Raw genomic sequence first — 21,766 nt, 5'->3', positions numbered from 1 at the left:
AATTTCATTCAAAGGAATGTCCTTTTCATGAACTTGCTCATTTTGTATAACTCGTCGGTTTAAACGTTCGAACTTCCAACAGGTTTTTAGGTAAGTTCTCTCTGACATAACTTCGAATCGGTAAAGGAAAAACCTCAACCGGAGAGAGCTCTTAAATCGGGAAGGTTATTACTGATCAAGAGGAATAATGACTTATGGGGGGGGGGGGGTCGTCGAAAACCGGAGTCGATATCTCTTACTGTTAGGCCTTTCGCCGTGTCACAAGTTGGAAAAAGTGAATTATATAACAGCGCTCTCTTTGAGTTCGAGCAGTAAAACAGATGCTTAGAAATATAAATTAAACGTGATTCTTCCGTAATCAGCTTCAGTCTATGTGTTAATCAGTAAAAATCACAAACCTTGAACAACATGAGCAGTTTTCCCTAATTAACATAAAAATCAATCTAATTTGCTCGAGAAAATTAGTATAGAAAAAGAACATGGCATATTTGCAAATGAAATGATCACACAAAGTTTTTAGTAGGTAATTCTATATTAATCTTTATCATAACATAAATACTCATGAAAAATCAAAATTACTCTCTTCACTTAGAACGAAAACATTTTTGTACATTTCTATTTTCTACATATTTAATATTTAATCAATTTAAGAAGAAGCATTGTGTAAATGAGGCGAAATAGGCGAATTTTGAGCAATAATGAATTATGTAAACTCTTAAAATTTGATTAAAACACGGAGATAAGCTGAAATTGACCGACAATTTTTTTTAAATAAACCTAAAAACCGCAAGTGCCCCCCCCCCCTTAATTCAGCAAATTAATAGCAACCCATACTTATGGCACTAATAACATTTTTATTACTATTATAAATTAAGAATATTTAATAAAAAAGCAAAGGTTTTTGACTGTCAAGTCCGGCTTTTCTTCTAAATCCTTTATAAAAAGTTTGCATTAGATTGCTAAAGGCCCAAAAGAATATACATATAAAATTTTAATGCACATTGAAATAACAAAATTATGGAACCAAAATTTTTTAACCAAAATAGTTTTAATTAATGAATTTGGATGTCAGTTGCACAAATTAGATTTATGGTTCGAGACATTTACATTTACCAAAACCAAAAATTAACCACCATATCGTAATTTGACTGCTAATTTATTCATTTTACTTAATTTATTTATTGATCAATTTAAATTTTCTACTGACCAATTAAGTATTTGAAAGCATTTTTACAAAAGAAACATTTTTCCGTGTTGCTCACAGTGAGGTTATTATTATAAGTTAAAACTTCAAGTTACCGCTGAACTATGATAATGTGCAAACTTCCATCTCGTTCATCTAATTACCTGTAATTATGTTTTCTATCATAGGAGTGAGAAATAATTTTCTTTGAGAATATGACTATAAACACGTTAACAGACATTAAACATTAAGAGCTAATTGATAGAAAGCCGAGTTTTTGGAATATTAGCACCACTTTTTGTCTTGTACATCCAAAATATTCAAAATATAATGTTTGTTTATTAACTCTTAAGTAATGCTTCAACTGCCTAAAGTTCGAACACACTCCTGACAAATGCAGACTCAAGTTGGATTGTAACAAGTGTTCTAGCACCCCATTCAGTAGCAACTAAATTGCTTCTGAACAATCTACCCATTCAGTCTGCGTTTCATCTGCATTCGTCAATCCAACATTGAAGCTTAATTTAATTCTCTATTTGTTCTACTCTTCATACGTATCACTGTGATTCTGATTTAAAACGGGCCACCTTGTGTTCAATGTTATTTTCAGGGTTCTCTTTCCGTCATCATTATACTTTCTCTTAAAAAGAGGAATCTTTTCTACTTGGATGATGGTTTATTTTTCATTATAATCTTGTAAGTGTAAAGGAGAATTGGCAAAATGATCGTATAACAATTTAGCCCCACAGCTCAAAGTAGCCCTACCTCCCCCTATTTTACTCAAAATGGAGGTAAGGGCAGAGCACACCCTATTTTTCAACTTATTGACCTAAACTAAATAATCAAAAAAAATTGAAGCTAAAAAAAGATTGCATGTTGTTAAGTCTATCGTCTTCCCATCATCAATCATAAGAATATTTATGTTATGATAAAAATTTTATATTTTGCTGAATGTTCCTTTGGAAATGCAGAATAAATTTGTTGCGCAATCTCATGCTAAAATTTATGAGAAAGATGAATACGAAAACAAAATATTTTCCAAAAGACAATGAAAAATGTTAGTGCAAAACGAGTGAAATTAAAGTTCATGCTTAAAGATTAATTTTCTGAAAAAAAAATACCTTCACTATTCCTATGACAATATGTTCAAGACCGGGACGTTCAGAATAGTAATGTAACTTGAGACCACTTTCACTCTCCGTACATCGGAAGGAGGGTGCTCTCATGCCCGGATACAGCGTTCCCAAATGGTCGTGAAGAGCGTCGAGATTCTGTGAATGGATTATTTTTTTTGTTATCATGATTATAATTTATGCGGAAATTTGTCATGCGTGGTGCGTTTTATCACGTACCTGCAAAAAATCCCGTGGAGTAGCACCAAGGACTTGGAGAATTTTATCATACCCAGAATCCTGACAGAACTCAAAAAAGGTCTTCCCGAATAACTCTAAAATAGCATCAGCGGGTATTTCTGCAAAATTAGACATCATCTATATTTCACAAAGTGCTATAATATTGTACGCAAAAGTCGGTGAAGTTTTGCGCTGTGACTGGTGTGGTTTGGACGGATGAGAAGGGTGAGAAAGCGGTAATATTTGCGGAAATTAGGGCAATGAATTTAATTTTTGCAATTTCATAATATTTTGTGGAAATTTTCCCCGCAAAATTTTCACTAACAAGTTTAGGGTATGCCTCAAAGTTCAGGTATAAGGTAGATGTCACAGGATTTAAGGCAATTTATTAATGGTAGACATTAAACTCACCTAATATTTCAACAGCAGCACCTATCAGATTGTATGTTATTTCATCATCATAGATCTGTCGGACGAGAAATTGTCCCTCCATCGTTACTTCAGCCTTTTTTCTGCGAAACAAAAAAAAATTGCAGAAAAAAAGCAAAAATTACAAAATTTTTATATACTCAATTTTCATGCTCCAACCCATTGTTAATTTGAGTAATTGGCAATGATTGTGCACAACAAATGGTCGTTATATACAGCATTTTCCATATACCAAACACTTAATTACCCCAAACCAAAGTTATTCGCTGAAATCAGTTATTGATTTTCTGACACACAATCGTTTACAATTCACGCTACCCGCAATATTTAGGGGTGAGCCATGGGGGTATGTAAAAATATGCGGGTTTCTTATTACTTTGATTTCTTGTGGAACTCCTGGGAGCAAGATAGGAAACAAAAGAGGGAAATTAATGCGTATATATAGGTCGATAGAATACTACTTCACTGAATACAGAATAGAACCACATCGATGAATGGACTCCGGAAAAACACATAAATATCATTCAGGAGAAATTGACATTTTCTCAATGTAACACAGCTGGTAAGTGGTCCCTGATATTTATTTGTAAAGATATTTCTTCAAAAAAAAAAGATAATCCTAAGAATAATGGTAGAGCTTTCAATTCATTTTGCAATAGAAATGTCTGAATGAGATATTTGGCTATTATAACTGACTTGAATAAATAATAATGGAATATAAATATATGTAACGGTGGCAGCCAAAATCCCGAAAGGCCAAAATCCCGAAAGCCAAAATCCCGAAAGCCAAAATCCCGAATGTTCAAAATCCTGATAGGAATGAAATTATATGGAGGAAAATGTTTAGAATAATTTCCCAAGACACAGAAGATTTCCCTTTGCCTCCAGCAAGCGCGGGTACAATCGTGGGAGTAGTTATAACACTTTAAAGAATTCGGGATTTCGGCTTTCGGGATTTTGGCCGGGACCCATATGTAAGATATCTGATATTTAACATTTATAAATATGGAAAGTCATTTTTGTTTAGTGAATTAGCAGATTAGATTCAAAACATAGCTAAAATATTTAGATGGTTCATTTAATTTTCACTTTGCTAAGAAATTTACCAATTTTTGGACATTTGCAAATTCCTGTTTTATTTATAAAATTATAAAATTTAATTTTTACTAATCAAAACACTGTACAATCAACTGCAGCCTCTAAATAAGGGGCCCATCAAGCGTAATAAAAAGTGAAGTTATTTTTGACTTCTCCTTGTAAAAATTTTGCAGATATTGCACCGCGACTTAAACAAATTTGCTCGTAGTTCTTGTATTATTTCGGCGAGCATTATGAAATATGTATTTTTAGATAGCTTTTAATGCACGATTTCGAAATATATCAGACTGATAAGTCAATTCTCTTTAGGAAAAAACTTGCCAATAGTCTTCAGTGCCTATATGCAAAAACGTATGGAAAAATAAAATGTCTAAAGGCCCCTGCTCTAAATATTATAACTATAGGGAAAATGGGTCACCTTTGAAATTATCCTTTTTTCTCCTATTTTGAAATGAAACTGAGCTTTATCGTAAGCTCCACGATGATTTGCTGAGCTAACTAAGGTACAGTTTCATTTAAAAATAGGAGAAAATAGCTCGATTTCAAATGTGCCCCATTTCAAAGGTGCCCCACTTCCCCCTAGTTATAATTTTAATACGATTTTTCGCAAGAAAGCAATTTTTCACTTTTGGACTATAGTTTTTGCGAACAAAACGCATATACAAATTAAACTTGCAACGATAAAAGTGCATTATTTCATTTTTGAGTTTATTTTAGAAAGTTTTGAGTGGAGTTTGAAGATCTGGCTCCGTTGGTCCGTGGGCTAATTAATAGAGTCTCTAGATCTACTCCGATTCGTCAGAGAGTGATCTTATGATCTCTTTTTATTTCTGGAATCTAAAGTGGCCCATCTAGTCCCCAGAAATCCAAGGAAAGTGAAGTAGGGGAAAGTGAGGCTGCGTTGAAGGTCAGGCTACATTGAAAACGCTATTTTTTACACATTTCTAAAGGAAACTGGTCTTAGCCAAAATTTGATTTAAATCCACAATTGTATTTTATATCTAAATTGTATTACTCTCGTTAAAGCCTATCTTTCTTTAGAAATGTACGAAAAATAGTGTTTTCAATATAACCCCAACTTCAATGTAGCCCCACCTTCCCTTAGAAATATATTAGTGAAGTAAATAAAAGTCTACAAGAAAAATTCTTGTGTTTTATTTAACCTAGGAGCTCATCTGGCTATCCCTTCAGTCGTGAGTCAATTGAGGGTTGTTCCGAGGGTTTAACAGGTCACACTTTACCCTCAGAATCGTAACACTACCATATGAAGTGTAGTAATAATTTTAATTGAAAAATATCTAGAGAGTTTTTCTTCATCTCAAGACTAAAACACCTTTTTAATCTTGCCGGAGCTTTCGGTCCGGATATGGACCTTCTTATGTGGTCGACTATGACTATGTTTTTGTGATTTCTTGAGGATTCGTTCACTTTCTGGGAATTAAGGAAAAACATCACAGCAGGAAAAATCAGTTGGGAAGGTTTGTATGGGATTTAAATATTTCACAATTCAATAATTTCTAAATTTTTCCTTCTGCAAAGACTCTTTCTGTGACGTGTTTGGCGCTTTTACTAAACCTAACTTTAACTTAAAACTAAAATCGAAACATAACGATCTTAACGAACTTAACGATTATAAGTAGCCTTTCATTGTATAACCTAGAATTATTTGCACATGGTCCTTTTAATGATCGATTTGATATATAATTTTCTAATTTTCAAAAACAAATAATTAGGAAATGCAATGGTACTGTAGAGCATGTTAATATAACTGCTTCAATCCTTAAAAAAAGGGATGGCAAAGCGTCCGAGGCTTTTCGAAGTACTGAAGTACTGCTATTCCTGAAAAGTACTTACAGATCATTTACTGTTTACCAGTTCTACACCGATTTGAACCGAATCACCCACAGATTCCACAAACCAGTTTTAATAATGATTAAATTAAGTTTCGCACAAAAATTACTTATCGAGTCATAACCGGTTTATTACTGGTCAACAATCGATTTGAAATGGATTAAAAATCACTCAAAACGTTGCCCAAAATACCTTAGGAGTATTAAAATTGAATTTTGGTTAAAATAGTTATCGGTTATGAATCGGTTCATTACAAATTAATAACCAATTAAAATTGGCTCAAGCTTGTCAGGAATTTCAAAACCTTTCCAACGAACCAAAACATGACCCCATTCAGTCGATAAATGCACTCTCTACACCGCCTTTGGCTTTGATCAGTTGTCGCAACTTTCTCATCACCTCATCAGCAGTTCTTGTATAGTGTGTGTATTTCCATGGTGTTAGAAGAAGTGCTGATGAGGTGATGAGAAAATTACAACAAATGCTGATCCAACTGACGAAATCGTTATTAGGAATGATTCAACGATACTTTTGTCTGTATACGAAATGTCCGCCTGGACAACCCCAAAAACATATCCAAAAATGAAAAAAATCGCACAGCGCGTATTCGACAAATTCAAAAAAGCCTGATTTTGGTCAGGGAAGGGAGGGGTGACTGAGGAAAAATTAAGGGCATGTTAACGCCTAACTTAAGGTCGACTTATCGGGCGGGGGTCCTCGAAGGTTCTAAACGTATATCTCTAATTATTTGGCCTCTAGAGCTAGCGACAGCTGGATGGACAGACGGACAGATAGACAAACACCGTAACACCATTTCCCAGAAATCGTTTGAAACGCGAAGATTAATTAAGAAAATTGGAAGGTGTAAATTTTAAGGGGTGAAAAATCAAGAGGCTCATCTCACTGTGGAGATCGAGCAGTAAACAAATAATACTAACATATTTTACATTTTCTCAGGAAATGTTGCTTTATTATCAGGTGATTTGCAATATGACATTATTGTAAGTGCCATTGGTTACCAGTCCAGACCTTGGAAACCAAGTTCGAAATTATAGAGCTTTGCAATTTATGGCCATTTTGAGAATAATTAAACCGAGAAAATTTTTACTTTTAAAGTTAAATTGGCCTTTTAAAATTCAAATAAAGTATTTTCATTAGTAATTTTGCAATAAATTTTGAAAATTGTTAGATTATGCCGGCTTCAGACTGGAGGTTTAGCTCAGTTCCCGAAGGTTAATCAGATATTTTATTGATTTTTCAAAATCTAATGGATCTTTTGCCCTTAATATTTAATTCTGAACAACAATTCACTGTAGAAAATCATGCCTGATAAGGAATTAGAAGAGTTAAGCCAGATGGCTAAGCCTTAGGTCTGAAGCCCGTATTATTTTCTGTCTGCAAAAAATGTGTCAGTTTTTTAAGAAAGTGTATGATTTTGAATAATGATCAGAAAAATAATATTAAGAGACAGAATTAAATGAACTCTTATCCTTAGTTAGTACAAGGGTATGCAGTTGCGTACAATTTCATAAAAAAAACTTAGTTATTATTTAATGGATCTTAACATTTTGTATCTTAAGTAATAGGATTGATCGAAACTTAAGATTTATAGTATTTAAAGTTTCTTATACATTTATTAATTTTGCTTTTAGTACACTTATTCTGCAACAACGTTTCAAAAAATAGGAACATTTTAGAATTAGTTTTTACACTAAGAAAAAAGAGGCTACGATTAACTTTTTTTCGTCATAACTTTAACACTTTTTAGATGTAAAAATATATCAACATTTTTTAATGTTAATTTTGCACCTTTTTAAGGGTAAAATTAACATGAAAAAGGATAACTTTAACCCGCGATACACCTAAAAGGGGTAATATTTACACCGATTTTGGATCAATACTGCAGGGTAAAATTAACATTTCCGTAATGCTATTTTAACTTTTTCGGATTTCTCTCAGTGTAGAAATAGTTAGAAATGGTTTAGTAGGAAGTTGAAAATTCCCAATTGGTTATAACATTAACACAATGATTAATCTCTGTTTTAAAGTCTCATAATAGAAATTTGGGCTTTATTTGAAATAAAAAAAACGTAACTCCGTCTGTAAAAGAAATGGATTACGTGCTGCAATTACATTAAAAAATGTCTCGTGTCCTGCGAATAAATTTAACTGCTCTTTAGGATTCCTTTTTAATTTCGCAAGCATAACAATCCCAACAACAATAAACGTTGAGCGGTCTATATCACAACTTGAAATGTTATATATCTGTATATACAGGAAGAGAACAGACAAGTGTAATTTTATGTGTTAGCAAAAATAAGGGTTTCCGTCGGCCTGGTCCTAAATCGCAAGAAAGTTTCTCAGACAATTCGAGAAGAATTGCAATTTCACAAGATGTAAGATATAGAACTGCAAACACATTTTCAAGATGTTATCTGAATTCTTTGTCCTTTCGTATTAAATTCACATTTAAGCCGGATATAAGGAAGAATAATTTGTGGCAGCTATTCACATTTTTGATAGACTCCTTTTTAGATAGATTTTTGTGTCATAAGAAAAAGTTCTCTCAATGTTATAAGAAAGCATCTTATAGAGTAAATAGTTGTTACCTTAACATCCCCATGAGAATCACAAGAATATGGATTGATCAAAATGCAACTCTAAGATGCTTTTAGCAAATTGCTTGCACAAGTAAAGCTCCATTTACTTTATTAAGACCTATATATCCATTTCAAAAATGAAAATTGATAGATGGATGATTTGATAGAAAATATCAAATTCGAAATTCGCTTTGATAACTTAAATTTTAGAGGATGTGATAGATGAATGTAGTTCAACAGTTTTTCGATTTTAATTACATAAATTAAATATTAACTATACGCAAGCCTATCAACACATAATTTTAATCAATAAATAAATAAATTTATTTATTTAAAGTATTTATTTAAGATTTTTTTCAATTCATGATTATTCATAACGCTTATTAAAGCTTGTTTTTTAAAATTTAATATAATTTTAAGATAAGATAAGACTTTTATTATCCCAAAATTCTGTTTTGTAATTACGTCTGCCGCCGTCTTACCATTACGGGCCTCAGCAGGTAAACCACAAAAACCCTGGGTCAGTAGGGCGTTTATGCTGTCTCATAAAATCGAGTGCATATTAAACTATGTGAATATACAACGATATATATATATATCTATAACGTTAACAGTATTAATTGGCCGATAAGGAAACGGGAGACAGTCGCAGAGAGAAAACTGGTATGGAATGAAGTGACAACAGGTTCTACAGGAGAGCGCGTGTTGAAGTCTATAAATTTTTATTCAATTTCTTTTCTATATAAGGATATTTCTTGTGTTAATTGTTTTTTATTTGAAATATTTGTGAATACAAGCAAAACGGTAGCAGATATTGACTTTCGATCTTCGGTGGCCCCCTGTACTTTTTTTTAAACAAGTAATATATTCTCTAAAGAATATTTTTCCTCTTGACTCTTCTACTCTTCTCTATTTTTAATCCTTGTTTTTGTGTATCTCGAAATTAACATAGCGAAAATATAATTGTTCGTAAAGGATCTTGGTATTTGTATATCTACTAAAGTGATGTGAACTTTGACCTATAGTTTATACTATTTGTTTCTCTAGGGTATTGGCTATCTGAAAAATCTTACATATTTATTAATAAACATAGAAGAATAATAATTTCTGTAGTCACACATGCGTGATACTGCCGCACTGTCCCTTATTCAAATTTCAATTGTTTCACCAGATAAATGAAGTCAAAATACTAAGGCTCGAGTCCCACATGATAATATAAGTGAAATCCTTTGTGAAATCAACTCAAAACTTTGTTGTAATTCCATGCTTAAACGAGCAGAACAACTTCTTACAAAACCTCTACTGACAAATAAAGGCGGTAGCCCTATTAGTAAACTTTGTTTAGGCAAAACGCTAACATTCTATTCAACTTCCTTAATAGAATTCAGCTTTGTCAACAATATTTTGTATCTCGATGATATTTATTTACATTTCAGCAAATCAATATCCATGACATGAAATCGAACGAATTGTCAATTGGTTTTGTAGTATCAATTGTAGTACGTAAATTTGATGTTTTTTAATAGAAAATTTCATACAGCGTGCGTTCTAAATACAATTAGAATTATTGAATAATAATAGATAGATGTAGTAATGTTTGCAATTTATCACCTCATAATCCAAATAATTTACATTTGAATATGAATCTACACTATGAATATTTTCATGCGAAAGTTTTCGTGTCATCTAAAATAAATGGGCCTATTTTAGAGTTATTCAATTCAAATTCATAGCAGACAACAAGCATTATTGATTATACTATAACGTTTTGTGAATAGGAGGGTTAATTTTCTATGAATCAAATTACTCGTAAAATTTACAATCATTAGAATACTAAAAACAAATTTGACTTGACTTTTGTTTAAATAGCTCAAATACATCAATATTTCATGTTCAAAAAACGTGATAAATCATACTCCATATTTCGAAAAACTATCAATAATTTAATTGATTTTTAATTTGAAGAATAATAAGTATATTATAAATATTTAAAAAGCCAAAAAGTATAATAAAATTGTACAAGATTGGTCTAAATTCATTAGATTTTACTATATTCAAATTGATTATGATTAATCACCCATTTTGACAAGGGGGAGATATTAGGGTCAGAAGTGGTGTACAACTGAATGAAGTGCTTGGAAGTCTTTGGAAGTGGGAGTGTCCGAAAATAAAGTCATCTCTGTCTAATTCCGAATTTTGCAGACTGTACGTTACTTTTAGCTCAGATTTTAAATTCTAGTGGCCGAAAAAGTTTTTTTTTTAACATTTTACAAGTTCGGTTATGATAATAATTTGGAGTAAATAACGCTAAAATTTATTATAACTTAAGGAGTAGCTATTAAAACTTATACTCAATAAGTATCCCGTAGATTTCCTCCAGCATGTATGTTTACTTTCTTGCTTTTACTGGTAAGATTATAATGTCTTACATCCCCCTAATGCTGAGTATCTTTCTAATAAGTCGGTATGTCCTTTGAAGGACTTTTATAAAATACGTCGGAAATGAAAAGGTACCTTTGTAGTATTTAATGTTAGTCGAATTTTGGAAAGGCCTAAGTGATGGACTTCAACAAAAAAAAACATTTTTGGGGTTTATTTAGATTGTGTTTAAATGATTGAAGAATGGCTTAGAAAATTTCGATATAAGGATATAATTATTGAAAAGATCAACTTTATTTAAACGGGCTCTGACATTGATGGCAATATTGTGAGTATTCGAGTGGAAAAAATTATCGAATTGAAGAAATTATCAAGATTTTAGGAAACAATAATTCGATCGTATTTCGCTATTTAGAAAAAGCTTGGATGTATTTAAAAGCTCGATACATGGGTGCCACATTTTTTCACTGAAAGGAATAAGGAAAACTGCCGGAACTGTATGAACTGTATTACGGGTTATTATGGTACTTTTTGCTCGTAACCTTTTAAGCAAAGACCTCTATCCAATTCCGGAATACACGATTTGCCGGATCCCGTGTTATGTTTAAACGGGTATGAAGTCTTTGGGGATAACGGCAATTAAGTAAGAGCGTGGTGATGCATGGGGTTTTAAGAGTAACCTTAGAGACATCTCACTGATCTGACCGCTATCCTGTCGGATGATATATTTTTCGGAATAACTTAAGTAATGTTTTCAAACGGAACAAGAAACTTTTAGCCGATAAAAAATGGTCAACTTTTGGAAAACAATTATATTTGATACAATATTAAATAAATTTGTTTTTGAAATGCATGAATAGTATTTATGGATTACAGGCATGGAAAAATAAAAATTTGAAGGATGATTTTCGATTTGATTTTTAATATGAAGAATATCTGCTGCAAGAAATTCAAAATATAAGCAAAATATTAAAAAAAAAAACTATATCTAAAAATAAATTTCTTGAGAATTTTTTAAACAGATTTTTCATATTATTAAATAAATTATTGATTCCTAAGTATGAGAATTGCATGAAGTGTAAGAAGTGCCGGAAGTATTGCAGCTTTTTCGGGAGTTTTCCGAAATACTGGAAGTGTGAAGAGCTCCTCTATATAAATTGTGGAAGTGTCTGGAAGTAGTGTACACTGTACACATTTTCACCCTAATATCTCCCCCTTGCATCTTGATGATTTTTAATATGGCTTGTTTTTACAATTACTTTCTTTGTGAAAGTGTAAAGAAAAAAGAATGAAGAAAATAAATTTTCTCTGCTCCAGATGAAAGAGTGTGATCCATTCTTACCGAATCTAATTCTAGGTGTATTTTCAAGTTGTGGCATCCGAGTGGAAACAAATAAGATATTGGGTGAGAGTGTACTGAACTACTGATTCATTGAGCTATTGCTTTATATACATTCAGTGATCCTTTACAGAGGACCGCTACTTCATAGTCATAATGGACTTTGCCATCTTATTGTAATTCATCTCGAATGGATGGTATATTGGACTTTCTTTGATCTTTGTCTCATACATGACACAGGTTTGAGACAAAGTTGGTGCACTATCTGCTTAGTGGATGGTATTAATCTTTTCCGAATTTATCATCTTATGTATAATTTCCACTGTTTACTTAGAGGCTGATTTATCTGAGAGAGGATTTTTTCATGTTTAACTATTTTTAGGTACAGGGAGTCTTGGGATTATGCTCTTCCGGAATTATGCGCCTGGCGGGATTATCCACAAACAATTATAAAAAAAGTACTCTACCTTTGAACGTTCATACTTTCGAATAATGTGAAGTACTAATAATAATGCAAATTTTCTTTTAGTTTTCCTAAGAGACTTACACATTTTTATTAAATATTAGTTGGCTTACCATCAATTGATGATAATTCCGTGATAATTTATTGTAAATCTCTTACGAAAAACAAAAGAAATTCACATTATTCGAAGGCATGAACGTCCGAAGGGAGAGCACTTTTCCCTATTCATCTTTCATCAATTTTGGCTGAACAAATTTAAAATTGAATTGAAAAATTTTTACTTGATTTATGAACTGATTGAAATCGGTTGGGAACTTATTGAAATGCCCAAAAGCATATGGATAGAGGGAAACTCATATAGAGCGTTTCAGCGCTTCGCAAATTTCCTTTATCGTTGTTTTTCTTTCATGAAAAATGAAATAAAATAAACTCTGCATAATGAACTAAAAAACATAAATTTAAATATGATTTTTCTGATACTGAACGTTCATAAACAATTTTTCATTTTTCCAGTAAACATATTATTTGAATTTCAAATTAGGTCTCTTTGAATTTAATATCTCACAAAACAGAAACGATGAAAAATATTTTTTTTAGATCCATGCATAAAGTAGGTATGTGTCTCATCATATTCAATCATATAATATTTTTTTAATATTATGGTATTAAATTTGTTTAGAAAAACTTTTTCGATGGTAATTCATAAATGCTTGATTTTCTTTTAATTTCAAAACAAATTTAATAATTTCATCATGATGAACGTACAGAATGTATCATTTTCAGATAATTATGGAGGAACTTATACAAACAACGTTGTTATATTAATTATACAGTATATCTCTAGACAAAATGAATGCTTGTTTGTATGAAGCACATGAGATCCTAATTTATCATTATGAAGTATAACTATTTTGTGAAGAGGAAGTACTTAAGGAGAAGTTTACTCAAATCATTCAATTGAGTGGAGAATCTTGAAGGTTTTTGCAAACGCCTCATCAAGTGCAAGCTCTTGCATTCTAATGGACCGGTGGAATATTGATGAAGAGTTCTTCAAAGTTATAATGGGACCTATTCTATATTCATTCTCAGTAAATACAAGTTTAATTGAATAACTCGCGAAAGATGATTAAAAGACTTTTATTTACATTTTTTGATTTTTGGTATTAAAGCGTTCTACACACCTTTTTGCTCGGGAAAATTCATGAAATCTAAATTCACATTCCTTTCCTTTCTAAGCGTTTTGCATAGGGTGAAAGGAACGTCTATTGACACTTTAAGAATTCGTGTCAGCACCTATTGACACCCTCCTCTGTACCATTTGGGATATGAAATTTGAACATCTCTGTTTATAGTAAAAGCTATATTACAGAAAAAACGTTATATTACTTATATTTTACTAAATACATTAAATAATTTTCTACATTTTGGCAAAAGTGTCAATAGGGGTTCCCTGTCGAACAGACGTTCCTCCGACCCTATGTCTATCAAACTCTTTCGCATTCAAAATTGGATTGAACTAAATTGAATTTGTTGTAACGTTTAAAAGAAGAAGAAAAGGAAGAAATATGTGATATGTTTTGTATGTGATAGACACATGCAAAACGTTTGAGAAAGAAATGGATGTGAATTTTGATTTAATGAAATTTTACTGATCTAAAAACTGTTCTGAAGCTGTGTTATCTATCCCATTTCTTATATCAGGAAAACTGCACAAAGTATCATTTTTCGTTCTTTTATTTCTCAACCATTTTGTATGTCTATCTCACTCCTTGAAACCTAAATCAGATTGAATTAATTTAAATTTGTTGTCATATTCAAAAGACGAAGAAGAATGTGAAAAAGCGGGACAAACATATGTAAAATTTGAGACAGAAAAGGATGTGAATTTTGATTTAATGAAATTTTCCTGGTCTAAAATATGTACTGAACCTGTTGTCTGAAGTACACTATTTACATCAAGAAAATTTCATGAAATCTAAATTCATATTCCATTCCTTTTTAAACGTTTTGCATGTCTATCACACTCTTTCGCACTCAAAATTGGATTGAACTAAATTGAATTTGTTGTGATGTTCAAAAGAAGAAGAAGAGGAAGAAAGAGTGCAATAGACATTTGCAAAATGTTTGAGAAAAAAAGGATAAGAATTTTGATTTAAAGACTCTCCTTCTTCTTCTGAATTTAATTCAGACCAAACTTGAGTGCGAAAGAGTGTAATAGACATTTGCAAAACATTTCAGAAAGAAAAGGATGTGAATTTTTACTTAATGATATTTTCCTGGTCTAAAAATTGTGCTTTAGCTGTTGTATCTAGCACTCTCTTATATCAGGAAAACTGCATAAAGTAAAATTTTTAATTCCTTTATTTCTCAAACATTTTACATATATCTATCTTACTTTTTGACACTTAAATCGGATTGAACTAATTTGAATTACTTATGATGTTCATAAGAAATAAAATAAGAAGTGTGCGAAAAAGTGTAAAATGCATATGAAAACTTTTTGAAACAGAAAAGAATGTGAATTTTGATTTAATGAAATTTTCCTAGTCCAAAACGTATACTAAAGCTGTTGTCTCAAGTCTCTATTTAAGGTACAGTAGTAGGTTTAGTACACTATTTAAGGTAAAGTGGTACAAGTTGGACAGTGGTACAAGTTGGACAATGGTACAATTTGGACAGGGCTTTTTGTCTTGATAAATTTAGTACTTCATTTTTAGTTGTATATTTTTAATGCTTTAGTTTTATAATTTGGTTCCTTGTGCTTAAAAACAAATTTTGTACTGTATTTATAAAGAAAAAAGCCATGTCCAACTTGTACCGGCGAATTGTCCAACTTGTAATACTAATTCCAAATTATATCACTTTACCCTATATCAGGAAATTTTCATGAAGCATAAATTCACATCCCTTTCCCTTTTAAACGTTTTTACATGTCTATCAAATTCTTTCGCATTTAGAATTAGATTGAATTAAATTGAATTTGTTGTGATGTTCAAAAGAAGACGAAGAAGAGTGCGAAAGAGTGAGACAGACGTATGCAAAGCTTTTAAGAAAGAAAAGGATGTCAATTTAGATTTCATGAAATTTTCCTTATCTGAAAGGAGTTTAATTTTCACTGACAAATTTTAGCGAAATGCAAATTGCTCTGACAATTGCGATAAAAATAGGTCAATATAAAAATAAAACCTTTGAAGTTTTGATGGTATGGATTTTCCATTCAATGGGATTTTCCCTTTGGCGAAATTGGTTTAAGAAGCACAGCACAATTTTAAATTAGACTGAATAAAACCAATTTTATGTTGAATTAACACTGTTACAATTGCAACTAAATGTACTAATCCTTACAAAATGGAATTCAAGGAAAGTACTTTTCTGTATAAGTGTTTTTGCGGTTGAAAATAACGAGTCAATTATGTTTATGTTCTAATTTCCACAACACGTGTATGAATTTTCTAACCACTTGTTGTACACACGAAAATAATTGTGGTTTTTGCATAAGTTGTAAAGAAAAGAGTGGAAAATTGAGGTGGAACAATACTCTTATGATTGTGACTTTTCTATGAGCTTTAGCAACAGAAAATGTCTTTTGGCCAAATCAAATTTTCTCTCACAACAAAACTTTTCACACTCTTCCATCCCAAGAACTTTGTCAAAATTACTCATACAGAGTTTGATTGTATATGGTGATATTTTATGCAAATTTCAATTCGCGTACATCATACGGAACGAAAGAATATCCAAGTTTGTCAAGTTTATTACTGTGTGACGAATAAGCAGAAAATTCTTTCTCATACATATCTGCAGTATTATAAAAAAAAAGAATAAGTCTTTTCCTGGATCCTCCTTCAGCTTCTGCTATTTCCAACCAAAATTGTTCTTTTTGGTACGTAATGTGAAATGAAAAAGTGTCAAAATGTATCCTGTGTCTGAAAGTGTAATAACAGTGAGAAATACTTGTATACAGAAGACATGACGTTTCACATTAAGGACTATTCATCTTTAGAATAGCATTCAAGACAGAAAAAGACGATTGAGGGAAAATTGTTGTAACCTCAGCCACAAAAAAATGTTAATGCTTTGATCCATGAACAAAAACATCGTCACATCTTCGTTCCAGAAACTTAGCTATATCTTTTTCTAACTGAAAATGCTTCAAGAGTGAGAAAGAAAGTTCTGTCTTCAGACTATTTTTGTCTTAAAAATTTTAATTCAAGATATTTACGCTATTACCATAATGAATTTTCTCTTTATATGCAAAGGAAAAAGTGGATTATATTATGAACAAGTGTACTTTCTTAAGTCTCATTATCCAAGACTCTTCTATTTTTAGCTTTTAAAATAGTTGTATCCCTTTCATAAAGAACTTTTAATTGTTTTGTATTATTTTTTTGTGTCGAAATTCAATTTGAATCGTATTTATAGTGTAGGGAAAAGTGATACAAGTTGGACATAGTGTTAGAAGTTGGACAGGGATTTTTTCTTGATAAATACAATACTAATTTTTTTTTAAATACAAGGAACCAAATTATAAAACTAAAGCATTAAAAATATACAAATAAAAATGAAGTACTAAATTTATCAAGGAAAAAGCCCTGTCCAACTTGTACCATTGCATTGTCCAACTTGTACCACTTTACCCTATCATAAATTTCAAAAAGTATTATGATTTAAAATTCCCTCACAATATTGAACCAAACGAAACTCCAACTATGAAGTAAGATAAATCAAATTCAATAAAAACTGCTATAAATATTTTTCAAATATAGTTTTACAAAATTATATACCTAAACTTTACAAGGTAGATTTTTCGAATTCGACAAAGGATTTTTTGTAAAAATTGAATTTCATATGATTCCCAGAAAGTTTCATTTCAACTTTTCAACTAAATTCTACCTGACTATTAAAGAGATAAGAATTCAATTTTAACTTTTCACTCCTCATAATATTAAAAAGCTCTTTTGCACAAGAAGAACACATTGTAATGTCTTAGTTGAGATAAAAAAAAACACAAAAAAGATCTAGATCATTTTCTTTTTAAAATGATTTTTGAATAATCTTTTCTAATTATTTTAAATACGAGGTGTCAAAGCGTCCCAGGACCCAGGCTTTGCGAAGTACTCGAACTCGTGACTAGATAATATACCTCAAAAATAATTTTCCATTATTTACCGATTCAAGTTAGATTCAGTTAAAGATTCAGTTAAAGACCGATTGATTTTCGTAAAATTTTTTTTATCGTTTCATAACCGGTTCATTACCGGTCTATAACCAATTTGAAATGTTTTATAAATCAGTCAAAATATTGCCCAAATTATCTTTAGAGTAATATAATTGAGTTTTGGGATAAAAATTAGTATCGGTTATGAATGGATTCATGTGGAATCAGTTCAGGATTGGCAAGAATTCCAAGATTTTTCCAACGATCCAAAACATGATATAATTCAGTTTATAAATGCGCTTTCTAGAACCTTTTTAACCTATGACCTTGAAAAACTGTTATTCGGAATAATCCAATGGTATTTTCGTATATGGACCACTACCTGCCTGACTAATATCTAAAACATATACAAAAATGAAAATAATTAGGGGAAAGTGCGGTCCCTTCGAACGTTCATACCCTTGTTCATACCTTCGAATAATGTGAATTTCTTTTGTTTTTCGTAAGAGATTTACACTAAAGACTAAATTATCAAGGAATTAGCAACAATTGATGATAATTCTGATAATTGATGAGAGTACTTTCCTCTACTTTTGGGTCTATTGCAAACAAAAATTTGTTCTGCGTCAGATAAAGGACCCAAAGTTTGGTAACTTGGTTGGTAATAGAACCAAAATAACAAATTTATTCCTTAAACTACAAACTTTTTGACAAATTTGACAAAATTCCTATTCATTTTAGAAGCAAATTAATTTAAAAATCTTTTTCTTTAAGAAAAGGAAAAATTATAAGGTCAACTGGTCATTCGTATGATATTTCCATTATTCTAAAACAAAAAAAAGATCCATAAACAAATTTTCCCAGTAATAATATTACATTTGGGTAGTCAAAGCTAAGAAAAAGCCATAGTAAAGTTTATTGTAGATGACGGTTCTTAACGTGAGAAAATTCGGATTGTATACTAATTCGATTTGGAGTTGAATTTGACAGATGTTATGCAGCAATTTTGAATAAATGCAAATTTTTCAAAATATCTAGGATTTGGATGAAGTCACAGAAGGATGATAAAAAAATTGGTAAAATGTAAACCAAAATATTCTCTATTATTTTCCCAAAGAACGTCATCTTAGCGTTTACTCTGGAAACGAATAGGGTCGAATGAACACCTCTTCGACAGGGAACCCCTATTGACACTTTTGTCAAAATGTTGAAATTTATTTAATATATCTTACAAAATGTAAGTAATATGGCGTTTTGTCATTAATCTACGTTTTTCGATAAGGATCAGTGTTCAAATTTCGTATTCCAAATGGTACAGAGTAGGGTGTCAATAAGCCCTGACACGACTTCTTAAAGTGGAAATTGGTGTTCCTTTCACCCTAAACCAATTTAATTGATTTTAAACTCGTTTTTTGTCAGAGGTTGTCTTGTGTCCATGTGACGACCTTCAACTATTTCAGATAATTGTAGAAATTGTTGTATAATTATTGAGCTTCTTGAAATTATTCCATAATATTTATTAATGAATTTCATAAAACTTCTAAAACCAATTTGAAAATTTCTAAAATTAAGTGTTCAGTTTCTAAAATCAACACGGAAAATTTCTAGAACTGATCCCACAAAATTACTAAAGTCCTATTGGAAAGTCAATAAATTTAACCGTTCAATAACTAAAATTATCGCCGTAGGCTACATAAATTTACCCTCACTGTGTTTTAAATTTAGTGCCGAATGGTACAAAAATTAACCCTCGAGGTTCAAAAATTAACCCCCAGTTTACTAAAATTTACCCTCATCGTGCTTTAAAATCAATCCAAAAACTTACTAAAATTACCTACTAAAACTAATTTGTTACTAAAACTAATTTAACTTACTATAATTAATTTGAAACACAAAAGCAACCCAAACAGTATGATATTATATTGACTTCCGGTTTTTGAAAACCCCCCGAAAAATAAAACTATTTCTGTTTTCAATAACTTGTATTTTAATAGATATAGACTGGTAAAAACAGACAATATCTTACTTAGTTACTTAACTGACGAGGACTTCTTTAGCATCTATACATGTTCAAAATTGCCCTAGTCTGCTCTACATAATCTTCTTTAAATCGGACGTCTATTGCATTGTGATGTTTTAGCTGAGATTTACGAAATTTAGCTCCATTCTTATACATTCTTTTACAAAGACTATAAGAATGTATTTAATAAAGAACACAAAAAAATTCTAAATATAAAAAATAATGGTTATATGTGTATATAATGTGTTGTTGAACTAAAACAATTTATCTAGTCTGAAGGATAAAATTTATTTTGCACAAGATTATTCTCACAGAAGCAGTGTAAAGTTCTACATAAAAGATAAATAACACTTTCATGGTCAATTATCTTTAAAAGATATCTAAAGCAAAACCCAGACATATAAATACTAGCTGTGCGAAGGAATTATTTATCACTTGGCACTCCGGGCATGAAATATAAAGGATTTGTTGGAAACTTTTAAAGTTCTTTAGAAAATCTAGACAAAATAACGTTTTATTGCTCTATTAAACTCTGTGTAAAAACGGTAAAAACATATTTTAAACATTTTCTACTTCACTGAAGCTATGAAAGTTCTTAAAATTTGAACTATAGTGTCACAAAAAAGATCCCAAATATAATATTTGTTTCATTGTAATGCCCGATGCACAATAATTTTTGTTTTGTAAACATGTTTTTGACATTTCAATGAGAGTGAATGAAATCGAGATCTAGTCATCTCGCTCTCTCTCATATGAAATTTTGAAAACATGTTTACAAACAAAATTTATTGTGCGTTGGGCATAATGCTATTCATAATATTATGATAAAATTTTAAACTTCCTGTAGGTGGGGACGGAAATTTATAGGTATCAAAAAATCGAGGGATTTATATATTATATTACATTCTCCTTCCCTAGATTTTGAGCAATAATTAAACATGACATGAGTAAATATTTGAAATCAATTTTATGAGTTTGCTACCCAATATGTCCCTTTGGAAAGTCTACCATGTGTATGGAGATAAGCAAATTTCCATTGTCACTCAGAGTATCATATATAAAAGTATATTATAAGTACTGGCCAGAGGACATAATTTTTCGTTCACAGGGGAGGGTGAGGAGGATTCACGCATGTTTTATTTTTGGTTTTTTATGCCAAATTTAATATAGAGGAAAGGGTGGTACTTTCCCATATAATACAAGATATTATGTTACTCGAATTGACTCACTATACATTTGATAAATTGACAGCTGTTCTGCGTCTAATTAAAATTATGATATTACATTAAATTAAGGACTTATTAAGTACTTAATAAGTACTTAATGTGTTAGCTGGGTTGGGTGAAGTAAACTTTAAACAACTCATCTTTTTCACATATTTCTTAATTAATTTTACCCACGGATTCATTGTATTTAAAATATTTAGTCCTATGTCACATAAAGTAGAGCAGAGGTGAGCGAGAACCGTTTGAAATCGAGCAAACGTCAAATGAAAATTTTACGTCAAGGATCAAAACTTCTTTCTTCTTTTTCTTCCTCTTTATGTTTATTAGGCTGTCGGACTCAATCAGGTCCATATAACCAAACGGTCAAAACACAATCTATACATCGTCGGTTGCGGCTACCTCTGTCGTATCTGCATTTGTTTTGTATCTGCATTCGGAGCAAGCTACAATACAGACGTCGCCTCTTGCGTGAAATGCTGACACAAAAGAAATGCAGATACGACAGAGGTAGCCGCAACCGACGACATGTTTTGACGATTCGGTTTCAAACCTTTCAAAAGGTTCTTGCTTGCCCCTGCAGTAGAGTTTTGCGAATCAGAATCTTTCAATTTCGAACGGCGACGGTTGTATTCAAAATGTCAATTGTGGGGTTATATTTAAAAATTTGA

At 31.3% G+C, this 21,766-nt stretch overlaps 1 protein-coding gene across 1 annotated transcript in view; it reads right to left on the bottom strand.

Moving 5' to 3' along the window:
* LOC129809995 (guanylate cyclase soluble subunit beta-1) overlaps window positions 1-21,766 on the bottom strand; it is an 81,016-nt gene that overhangs the window by 46,863 nt on the left and 12,387 nt on the right. The window contains exons 3-5 of the mRNA XM_055860177.1: window positions 2,947-3,047; window positions 2,536-2,654; window positions 2,305-2,454 (exon numbers count right to left, since the gene is read on the bottom strand). Coding sequence (XP_055716152.1) covers window positions 2,305-2,454; window positions 2,536-2,654; window positions 2,947-3,047 — 370 coding nt within the window. The remainder of the gene's footprint in view (window positions 1-2,304; window positions 2,455-2,535; window positions 2,655-2,946; window positions 3,048-21,766) is intronic.

The sequence above is a fragment of the Phlebotomus papatasi genome, chromosome 1 (genome assembly GCF_024763615.1).
Source record: "Phlebotomus papatasi isolate M1 chromosome 1, Ppap_2.1, whole genome shotgun sequence".
NCBI classification, from domain to species: Eukaryota; Metazoa; Arthropoda; class Insecta; order Diptera; family Psychodidae; genus Phlebotomus; species Phlebotomus papatasi.
This window is presented reverse-complemented; position numbering and strand designations above follow the sequence as displayed.